Genomic DNA, 12,116 nt, shown 5'->3' on the forward strand with positions numbered 1-12,116 from the left:
GAAATTATAATACCATTTCCCTTTAGCAAAAACTTTTTTAAAAAGAGGAAGTAGTGGGCTGGGCGCGGTGGCTCAAGCCTGTAATCCCAGCACTTTGGGAGGCCGAGGTGGGTGGATCACGAGGTCAAGAGATCGAGATCATCTTGGTCAACAAGGTGAAACCCCGTCTCTACTAAAAAAAAATACAAAAATTAGCTGGGCGTGGTGGTGCACGCTTGTAGACCCAGCTACTCTGGAGGCTGAGGCAGGAGAATTGCCTGAACCCAGGAGGCGGAGGTTGTGATGAGCCGAGATCGCGCCATTGCACTCCAGCCTGGGTAACAAGAGCAAAACTCCATCTCAAAAAATACATATATATAAAAAGAGGAAGTAGTAAATCGTATCTAATGTTGCACTGACAACATTAACATCATTTTGCTTTGCCTTATCTTTTTTCTGAACATTGTAAATAAATGCTCAGTAAATATTTAACTGAACGTTTAAAATTGTAGTGAAACTTTTATTAGAAGTTAAGATGTTCTTTTTTCCCTCAAATGTTAAAGATTACTTGTTTCTAAAGATAAAAAGTAAATATGTATAATGTGCTGATTTCCCCACTCCCCACACGTTAGCAGATTGTTTCATGCCTCCCGTATTGGGAAATCACAGTTGTAGGGTACCTTAGGAGCAGTTTAACATGAACAATGTGTATCAGTTAAAAAAAAAAAGTGGTGATTATGGAAAATTTGCCATTTAATAAACTTGACAATATAAAAATTAAGATTGTATTGTTATTTTCTTGAGATACTTTTGTACAAGATACAAAATATTTTGTGTAATCCAAGTTATTTTTAGTTTTACCATTATGATTTATAAGAATTATTTTAGTCTACAGACTGGTTTAAGGACGGTTTTCAATTTTAACTGTCATATCAGATTAAAAATGACTTGTTTTCATTTTTAACTTTCATATCAGATTCAGAGTGAGTAGTTAGCATATCAGCAATAATGATTAGGACTGTTGTGCATATCAAGATTCTATTGTGGAAGAAGCACTGTACTTATTTTGAGTACACAAAAATGAAAGAGTATTTTTGCTCAATTTGTAAGTTGGTATCAATTTAATCAATACTTACAGAATGAGAAGTGATTACAAAATATGAAATACCTCCTTCATATGATAAATATTTAATTAATGGGCCTTGGAATGTGAGTTGAGTCCCAGTTATTTAAAAAAAAATCAGATTAGAAACAAAGTTTCTAAATATAAGTAACAAAAGGTTCTGATGTCATTTTTCCCCTTTATTCTTTGCTGAATGCTGATCTAAAGGAGATCTTATATATAGCTGATGTCTTGGTTCATTAACATTTTTTAGCATTCTCACAAGGTGTTAACTTCTAATTTTAGAAAAACCTTAGAGGCTTTTTGTAAAAGCCAAATGTTCTCCTTACTTGTAAGTTTCCAAGTTGGTCTTAGAGTTAACTGAAAATGAAGGCTTTTAATACAATTGGTAATACAACCTGATTCTTAAAGTTTATTGCCCAGAAATTATATACAGTTGTGCACATTTCCTGATTTCATTAGGCCTTCAAACCCCATTATACATTATTGTTGATCATTTCATTTCCTGAAGCAAAATCAGTATATTTTAACACTAGAGTAGTAATTCTGTTTAAGTACTATTTAGTCAATCATGTTTCTAATTTAACTCTCTTGGCTAACTTTATGCTTCAGGATGTCATTGAGTAGATTGTTGGTTGAACAGTATACTCACTTTCCTAGTCAGTTACCAGAGTAAGAATTAACATTCTACAGGTTAATGCTGTATATACTATAAAAGTATTTTCTTTGCATAGTAGCCTATAGAATCTGCATGCTTTAAGCATTGATTTTAATTTCAGGATATTTCTTTACACTGAAGGATGCCATCATGAACTGGCAGAGTTCAGGCCAGGCAGTGATAAACCTGGACAACCTAGTAATCCAGATATTATTCTGCTTCTATCTCAGAAACAAAATTTTATCTGTATGTACCTAAGTAGAGTTAGAGTGCACAAATCTATTAAAAACAACACTTCCTTTACTCTCTTCTGTCAAGAGGGAGCGGAATAGGCATGTAGTTTTTGAATGGTTCATCATTTTTAATTTTCAAATTAGAAATATGTTACGTTTTACTATGATAATAATATTCAGAGCTTATTTATTTCAGGTACTATCCTAATCCTTTTTGTTGTTTGGTTTGGGTTTTTTGTTTTTGTTTTTGTGGAGAGGGTTTCACCATGTTGGCCAGGTGGTTTTGAACTCCTGGCCTCAAGTGATCCTCCCACCTCAGCCTCCAAAAATGCTGGGATTACAGGTGTGAGCCACCTCACCCAGCCCTTATCCTAATTCTTTTACATATATTTTTCACAGCTGTCATATCAGTGGTATTTTCTGTTTTATAGATCAAAAAACAGAGGGATCAGACTTACCCTATACCATGCAGTTAGGTCTAGGAAGAAGTCAGGTGGCCTCACTCCAGACCAGTGTTCTTAACCTTTTCATAACTGATTCTCAAATATGGCTGTGAGCCACCACACCTGGCCACAAAATATGTCTTCTTTGTACGTTAGAGCTGTTAAATACCACAGAATTTTAGAGTTCATGAGTGGCAATTCAGGTGCATTTGGGAGCTTTACCCCCACCTCCCCACCCCAAGGCAATGCTTGGCTTCTCCTCAGACTAATTAAATCAGAGTCTTTCAGGAATGAGGTCTAGAGATTCATCTTTTTAAAACATCTTCTGATGAGTCTAATGTGAAAGAAACTCTGGTTAAGAACCACTATTCTATTATTGCCTGTTTTAGAATTAATTTTACTTAGTTTGATAAAGTAATCTGATAGAGATAAAGCACATTTATAGACTTAGGGCTAGAATAGAACCATGGTAGAGATTTTACATACTGCCTGCATAAATGAATCAACCTTTATATATGCAGTATTTTTTTTCATTTGAGACAGGGTCTTAACTCTGTCACCTAGGCTGGAGTGCAGTTGTGCGATCATATGTATAATTTTTCATACAAGAACTGTGGGCCACACACTATAATATACTGGATATAATAAAGGTTTTTTATAAGAAATTGAGAAAACTCAAGCTATACAAGTACATGTAGTTTAATGAATATTGTTTCTACATGAAATTCCAAACTTTAATAACTTATCTAATTTTTCCAAGCTTTAATTCATTATATGTTTAAAAGTATTTGACAAGCTAATTTTATTTTAATGGTAAATATGGTACAAATGCATATGTATGATCTGTTATAATAAAATAGCAATCACATTTTTCCATATTCTTTTCAGAGTTGAGTGATTCTGTTATAAATATATGTAAATGAGACTTGCAAATATAGAAAGATACGTAAAGAATTCACTGCATTTAATTTTATTAATTGACATTGGCTATGATATTAAAAGTCATAAAGTAACATTTAACCTAATCTCAGATGTATTTCTAGTTATGATCCCATATTAATACCTGGGATAACAGAATGAGAAAGCTTGCTACACTGGTAAACAAAAGAGATTGAATTAAGATTACCATAAGACTTCTTATCTTGAATCTCCTGAGCAGGCATATTTGTTTATATTATTCTATATTGAAATGTGCCTATTAAATTCAACGCAGAGTTTTAAATGAATAGTAACATTTTATACATTGAAGTCTGGAATGAGTAGCATAGGTTGGCCATATGTGACAGGTTTTTTTTTTGCGGGGAGGTGGGGGTGGGAGGGTTGTTTTGGTTTTGAGACCGAGTCTCACTCTGTTACCCAGGCTGGAGTGCGGTGGCACGATCTTGGCTCACTGCAACTTCTGCCTCCTGGGTTCAGATGATTCTCCTATTTCAGTCTCCTGAGTAGCTGGGACTACAGGCATGTGCCACCACACTCAGCTAATTTTTGTATTTTTTTAGTAGAAACAGGGTGTCACCATATTGGACAGGCTGGTCTCAAACTCCTGACTTCGTGATCCGTCCACCTTGCCCTCCCGAAGTGCTGGGATTACAAATGTGAGCCACCACACCCAGCCAATATGTGTTGTTTTTAAAGCATCCCACTTTGTAAGGCAAGAAAAAATATATATGCAAAATATATGTATATTTTTGAGAGAGAGCCTTGCTCTGTTACCCAGGCTGGAGTGCAGTGGTGTTATCTTGGCTCACTGCAACCTCCGCCTCCTAGGTTCAAGTGATTCTTCTGCCTCAGCCTCCCAAGTAGCTGGGATTACAGGCACATGCCACCATGCCTGGCTAATTTTTTTTATTTTTAGTAAAGACTGGGTTTCACCATATTGGCCAGGCTGGCATCAAACTCCTGACCTCGTGATCCGCTCTCCTCAGCCTCCCAAAGTACTGGGATTACAGGCGTAAGCCACCACGCCCGGCTGCAAAATACACCTTCTTTGTATGTTAGAACTATTAAAGAAAAATCACAGAATTTTAGAGTTCATGAGTGGAAGTTCATTTAATTATATAGAAATCCAGAAATGTGATTGTATTCCAGGTGACATAGAACTATACAATAAGAGCTAAAACCACAAACTAGGTGTCTCCGATTCCCTGGCCCCTCTTTATAGTCTCTCCGATTGTATATTTACCTGAAGAAAAACTCCAGATTTAGCAAATATTTGTTAGTAGTCTCAAAATTTTTTTCTTTTAAGCTTTTCCTTTCCAGACCACCTAACATTAAATATAAACATATATTCAACAACAACAAAAAAACAAATAATTTTTATTGAAAAGGCAGAAAAGACTGAAAACTGTCTGTCTGGAATAGCAGTATATGTGTTTACTTAACATTAGTGACACCCCCCAAAAAAGCAGAAGGGGTAAAATTCTGTTTAAAAGGGTAAAATTCTGTGATAAAATACACTTATAGTGTCTGAAATTAGAAATATTTTAAAGAAAAATTACTTCATTCTAAATTGTTAATAGGAAGATAATCAGTTTTGCAGCTAAATTAGCTAGCTCACATCTAGCCTTTGAAAACATCAATAAAATAGTGAGAGAAATAATGTGGTAGGCCTGATGTTGTAAGAAAAATAACACAGAAGACAATAACTGTGGCCAAGATGACTTTTCTTACGTGATAGTAGGGCGGATCCTTAACTACTGACATGACTACTGAAGGCATCAAGCCCGTGGTTTGAGGCTGATGCTGCTTGTGCCATGTAGGCTAAGTTATGCTCAGCAGTAATCTCCATGAAGTCATCTTATGCCATATCTACTTGTATGTGTTAAATTTCTGTGGATACACAGGTGTATATATTATGGGGTACATGAGATGTTTTGTTAGTATGTAGTGTAAAATAAGCACATCATGACGAATGGGGTTTCCATTCTTTATACTTACTTGTACTCCTGATCTCATATTTCCTTTGCCTGGCTTGTTGCTGTTTGCATGCATAGTAAGGTAAGGTCAAGCTGTATTTTTTGTATTATACCAAATTTGAGGCCTTATTCTCATCAGGTGGTTTCTTTGTTTGTTTTTATCATGAACCAGTCTTATCTAGTCTAGTAGTCTAGCTCAAATAGAGCAGCAAATTCAGACCTCCAATCAGGCTAATTATGCTTTTTATCAAACTAAGAGATACAATCCTATTTCTCCTCCTTCCTCCCATTTGTTTATGCAAGATACAAGATAAGAATTAAACTTAAGAAAATCCTCAAACCTGAATGGTATAGGAAGAAACCAAACTTCATTCTAAGACTTAATGTTTTCCAGGAGGCTATTTGGTGCCTGCTCTGTAGGGACATGCATTAATAATGATGGAGAAACTGCGTGGTTTTCTAGCTTTCCCAATAATGTAACCTTTTTATTTTCCAGACAGTGGTTTCCCGGCCAGAGATACAGCCATGTTCAAATATAAGCATAGATCTGCATTCATAAGACTAACAAGCATTAGTGTACATCAAGGGTCTTCTTCCTAAGCATGTATTATAACTTTATTAATGATGATAAAACATTCTTATTACTCAATTTCTGAGTATTGGACTGTGCTTTGTATTCTAAACTAAAGCAACTTACCAGAATTGTGATAAATATAATTATGATACTAATGCAGTCTTTCAAACAGAAGAAAATAATACATTTCAGTAGATTATGTGCTTAGTATTTTAGCAGTGGGGGATTGGTTTGTATTAAATCAGAATTTGTTTAAATAGGACTATTGTATACAAACATGTTACTGACTTTACAACTTGGCATCTCACAGAGATAATGACACATTTTAGTGGATTTGAATTTCCAACATCTCTTGCCAGGTAGGAAAGGGAGAAATTGCATATAGGTTTTATGGCTTTTCATGAATAGACCATTTTCTTTTTGGCCAAAAATATGAGGAAAACATGTTAGGTAGAGATGTTTGGAGATGTCTCATGTCTTGTAATAGCAAAAAATACAAACTCTGCTGAAAAAGCCCTTTTATTATAAACATTTTAAAGGTAAAATTCTGAGCAAATTATGTTTTTTATGCTGGGCAGATAGACATTTTATAAACTTGTTTTTTCCCCCCACAAATGTGTTATTCATAATATTTAGCAAAAATAACATTTCTGCTAAGAACTTTTGTAATGAATATTCTTTATTTTCATTAAATCAGTTTTACAGTGAGAAGGCATCTAGAGAACCCTGTATCATTGTAATCTGTTTTATTCTTCTGTATGACTTAAGCACATTGGCCCATCATTTGCATTCTTGAAATACATAATAAATAACATTTGTTTTCAGGATGGCAGCTCTGTTTTATTCAAAATGCAGTTTTCTGAACCAAAATCTCCTTTTTGTGTTCTTTGGTATGGCAGATTACTGTTGCACTGAAGTTTTTATTTAGAAGAATGTACTATACAAGGTGTAAGAAATAGCTTTGCAATAAAGGAGACTGTGGTCAAAGCATAGGGGCAGTAGTGGATAAATTGTGCAAAAGGCTGTTTGGAAATCAAATTTAATTTAATAGAGCTTTCAATCACTAGTTAATATAACTGCTTTAAATTTACAGACAGTGGGAGTAGCTCACCGTTACCCAAGTATGCTTCATCTCCCAAACCAAACAACAGCTACATGTTCAAACGGGAGCCCCCAGAGGGATGTGAGCGAGTGAAGGTCTTTGAGGAAATGGCGTAAGTAATGTCTTTTCTGTCAGCTGGGATCTGTCTGCAAAGCTGTAAAGCTTTTTTACTGAGACCAGTTGATTACATGTGAATCAACTACTCTATCCAGCTGATAATGTGTTTCAACAACAAATAATGTAAAGAGAATTGAATAGGCAAGAAAGATCTTATTGAAGGAGAATTGGAGTCTGTATGCTCGAAATGTGTAAGCCAATACAAAGAAACTAGGAAACTTACTACCTGAAAGATCTATTTTTAATTATTAAGAATTGTCATTTCAAGAACTCTTAATTTAGATGACTAACAAAGAGATGTTAGGAGCAAAGTCAGTATCCATGGGTGACTAGCTTAAAGACAGTGTACCCTACAAGCCAGAAGATTAGCCTCCTTCCCTATAGCCACATCAAGCTTGCTTATATTCAGACTTTCTGTTTACAAGAGGTTTGTTTTCTTAATGAAATTTTAATATGTGTAAGTTAGAAGTGAAACTAGAAAAAGAGGTTCATGCTGCAAACGCTGTGCAGAGTAGCTCAAAAGAAGACTATGTGGTTCTTGGATGCACTCATGCCTTTGTTCCAGTGCAGGTGCCTAGTGGAGGGTGCTGTACTCTTGTAACCTAGAAGGATCCATCGTGCAGTAGCTGATGGCCTAGCTCCTGGGAATAGGAGGAGAGGAAGGGCTTGTGGACCCAAGCTCTGTTGAACTGACTGGCTTTTTGAGAGACCACTGAAACTCTCCCCTTCCCACTCCATCCCCATCTGTGCTAATGGGAGTATATCTAGAGAGAAAAAAAGCAGGAAGTATTTAAAACTAAATACATGATGGACCAATGCCCCCCCCCCCACCTCCAGTATACTTTTTCTTAACAGAAAAGGTCATTCTAACTTTGTGTAATCTTCATTTATAATGTAGCAGACTTCTCCACCTTTCTAAATGATTAAAAACTAACTAATGATCTGTAAATATTTGTCTTTCTGGTTCTTTTGAAAATCTTTTTGTCTCAGATACCACTTCAGTGCTGTGTGCTTGAATAGTCTGCCAGCTGACTTGTGCTATGGAAGATGTTTACCCCTCTGTATACACTTAACCCATCCCCTGCCATTCACATTTTAGCTGTTTTAGAGAACTCCAGTTAATTCAGAAAATGGTTAACTTTTTCTGTGTTAGCGATTATAAATCTAATTTTGTTTTATGGTTTTAGGTCTCGTCAGCCTATCTCGGCCCCTCTCTTTTCATGTCCTGACAAAAACAAGGTTAATTTCATCCCAACCGGATCAGCTTTCTGTCCTGTAAAACTTCTAGGCCCTCTCTTACCAGCTTCCGACCTTATGCTCAAGAACTCTCCTAACTCTGGCCAGAGCTCAGCATTGGCAACTCTGACCGTTGAGCAGCTCTCATCCCGGGTTTCCTTTACGTCTCTTTCTGATGACACCAGCACAGCGGCCTCCACGGAGGCCTCTGCCCAGCAGCCATCCCAGCAGCAGCAGCTCCTGCAGGAACTGCAGGGTGAGGACCACATCTCTGCCCAGAACTATGTGATCATCTAAAAATGGGGGAGCTGGCCTCCACCCCTACCTTCCATGGATTAGAAACAAGATTTCAGACATCTATCTGCATGGAGTGACAAACTTTCTGAACACCACCACCACCACCAATACTTATCAGCATCATAAAATATCTCTTAACACTGATCTTGGCAGGGATGGAACTCCTATTCAGCAGTTTTCGTGGAAAGCAGTAATGCTTGCAAAACATGTGTCATTCAGCATTTTAAGTGGAGACTATGCATTTCATAGTATGTTTGAGAGATTAGTACTTTGTCCTGTGTTTTGTTCCAGATTCTTCAGTATAAATAAGCTCTATATCAAGAAGTTGCCTGTCTAAATAGAAAATGTCTTGCTGTGTTTTGTCCTATGGAAAATACTGTACTTCAGGATTATGTTTACAATTGACCCAGGTGTTTGTTTCTAACTTCTGTAATACATACAATGCAAAAAAAAAAAAAAAAAAAAAATGGCCACAACAGTTGCACAGTGCCCACCCTATGGCCTAGCTTCAGGTACTTCAGTTGAAGTCTAAACTCAGGTAACTTGGAATGTATATCATATTGGGATATTAAATATTTCACAGCTAAAAAGCTAAAGAGGGAACATCACTCTTTTGCCTTTCCTTATTTTATGCATTTCCCTTTCCTCATTACATTCCACATTCTTAGAATAAGAAGTGCATTCAATCCTAGGAGAATGATAATCCTGGACATGGGTGAACATGAGGAGAACCAGCAAATCTGTGGTGTTTGACATCACTTTGTCATGTGGTTACAAGTAAAACAACTGTTGCATTCACTGTTTCAACATGTGTACATGTGGCTTTTTTAAAAGTTCAGGTGTTGCTCAGTAAAGGACTGTAACAACATTGCAAATAAAGTGTTCAGTACTAGACTGTACCTAAACATTCCACATTGTGTGTGATGAAGTTTAAAGACAAGAATGTCTAGATTTAATTTCAAAGCAAGTGAAGGGTTTGAAGGGATGGTTGAAACTTTTTTATGTTGGCCATCAAGGTCATAACTGTTAACCATTTAATCTAAAGACATATTTATGTTTAGTTTCTCTCTTGGAAATTCTTTATTTTGCAGGTGAAAAAAACTGACATACTTTTGGTTATTGTTTTCCAGTTTAGGTGCATGACCTGCATTTGCATAGAATAGTTAGGTCTCAGAATTGCAACATAAACAAGCAGGTTTTTTGGTAACTTAAGAGCACTAGTTTGAAGCTATCTCATTTAAGCCTCTCATAATACACAATCATGAATAGTTTTGAAATTTGCGATGTGTGAAGTAGAGCATAAACTCAAGAAAATATCCTTGAACTTGCAGACTTTTGACATAAGTTCTTCACCAAGTGTGAAGAGAGCCCTAGGTATTCCTGACCGGTCAGCAGGAGAGCCTAACTTTCATTGTTTTCTTCAGTACAAAGAGAGTATCCGAAAGCAAAGTGAAGATTTTGTATTTGTATTCCACTGCTTTCAGTTCAGTAAAACCTAGAGTTGTTTCATCTGCACCTAAGGTGTACGGCACAATTTTCTTAAGAATTAGGGGAACAAGGTGCCTACAGTTAAAGGAACGTTTCAGTTCCCTTCATTCATTCCTGGGTTTTTCTCTGTTTTGTTCATTTTCTAAGAAGGTTGAAGAAGGATGAGGTGATAGAGAAGAAAGCAACACCATTGTTTTTTTTTTAAAGAAATGATATATATATGTATATGTTTGTGTGTGTGTGTGTGTGTGTGTATGTGTATTATTTTGTCATAATCCCAATTCTCTTCTTTCCACCAAAGTTTGCCGTAATATTTTCTCCTGAAGGTGCATTCTGGCTCCTTTAAATTAGTCAGCGTTATATAGTAGGAGACTGTCATGGAAAAAAGGACTCAGTTTACTTTTGCCATTTTCACAGGGGAACCTTTTAAAACAATCTTTTCAGCAGCAGATACCTTTAACCCTAATAATCTCAGGCCTTCATGAAAATATTATATTTTGTAGATTATGGTTAAAGGGAGAAAATTACTAGTTCCGTAAGATAAATATGAGCTCCATTTAACTTCTGATATCTGGTTTAGCATTACATAATATGTTGATCTTATGCTCTGCTTTTGTCCAAATAAAATGCAATAGTATCAATATCAATTTCAGAAAAATGGACTGAATATGCTTTTTTTGGTGATTAAATCTGATGTACGATATTTATAGTGACATGTGCTTTTATTTTCTCATGAGATACTAAATATTAATTGTGTTGTACATTTGTTCTTAGCATAAAGTTTTGAACCAAATGTGTTAAAGCTTATGCTTTGCCATGTATATTTCCCAGAAGTTGTTGAGCTCAAATGTATCCTACATCCAGCTGTAGAAATTTGTCAGAAATTGCTTAAATTTTGTATATAATTGTACTGTTTAATTCTAGCCACTGCGCTGAACAGTATTTGAGTTACCATACAATATGGCTTTACACAAGGAAATGTGTGGCTTTTGTTTTGTATTTTTTCAGTATAGAAGTTCCTGTGTCTTATTTAAATAAAGTTATTAGTAAAACTGGAATAGTTCACATATATTTTTGGAAAGACTGGGGTTGTTGGTTCCTTACCCGACGGAGATAAATTCAGCTCAGGGTAATGGCAGTTTTTGGTACTCACTGAGTTCCTGACCTGCATCTCTGGAGCTGCGGGGTGTCTTAACTGGATCAGATTTCTACAACTTGGCTTCCTCTTGACATTTAACTTACACACACTCCATCACAAGGCAAGAATCTAGAAGTCTTAAGTTCCAAGTCTTTGTATTGTTCTCAGGTATGATCACATTAAATAGGGAAAACATTGTTCCCATGTCACTTTATACCTCAGAATTTATAGGAATAAGTTTAAATTCAATGAAATCATTTCAAAGAAAGTTGCACATTTCTTGCAAACAAAGCTTCAGCAATACAAGCTTTTACTTTTTTGTTTAGATTCAGAACAAGAGGGAGAAAAGCTTTACAAAACAAAGGGGAGTGCCCAGTTACCCAGACACAGATCGGGTCTGGTAGGCCGTATGGTAGCGTGAAAGCAAACAAACCACTGTTAGGAATTGTTTATCAGCAGAGTGTTGTTCACTTCCAAAGCATGTCTCATCAAAGAGGTAAGATTTTGTCTTTAAATCGAACTTAAAAGTGACCAGTAGCTGTGGTTTTGGCTGGGAAAAGTGAAACATAACTTTTAAATCAGGCGTCCCCAAACTTTTTACACAGGGGGCCAGTTCACTGTCCCTCAGACCGTTGGAGGACCACCACATACTGTGCTCCTCTCACTGACTACCAGTGAAAGAGGTGTCACTTCCTGAAGTGCGGCGGGGGGCTGGAGAAATGGTCTCAGGGGGCCGCATGTGGCCCGCGGGCCGTAGTTTGGGGACGCCTGTTGGTGGGATGGGTCAGCTATGTATTTGAGAATAATATTTTA

At 36.4% G+C, this 12,116-nt stretch overlaps 1 protein-coding gene across 4 annotated transcripts in view; it reads left to right on the top strand.

Annotated features, from left to right (window-relative positions):
- The window catches only part of GLCCI1 (glucocorticoid induced 1), a 150,045-nt gene extending 138,822 nt beyond the window's left edge, over nucleotides 1-11,223 (top strand). For 2 of the 4 annotated variants that reach the window (XM_010345675.3, XM_039472676.2), the window contains exons 7-8: nucleotides 7,019-7,139; nucleotides 8,332-11,223. In XM_010345675.3, coding sequence (XP_010343977.2) covers nucleotides 7,019-7,139; nucleotides 8,332-8,677 — 467 coding nt within the window. In that variant the 3' untranslated portion in view covers nucleotides 8,678-11,223. The remainder of the gene's footprint in view (nucleotides 1-7,018; nucleotides 7,140-8,331) is intronic. The other 2 variants (XM_039472677.2, XM_039472678.2) reach the window with 1 other exon arrangement.
- Nucleotides 11,224-12,116: the final 893 nt, after the last annotated feature.

This window comes from Saimiri boliviensis, chromosome 10 (genome assembly GCF_048565385.1).
Source record: "Saimiri boliviensis isolate mSaiBol1 chromosome 10, mSaiBol1.pri, whole genome shotgun sequence".
Taxonomy (NCBI): Eukaryota; Metazoa; Chordata; class Mammalia; order Primates; family Cebidae; genus Saimiri; species Saimiri boliviensis.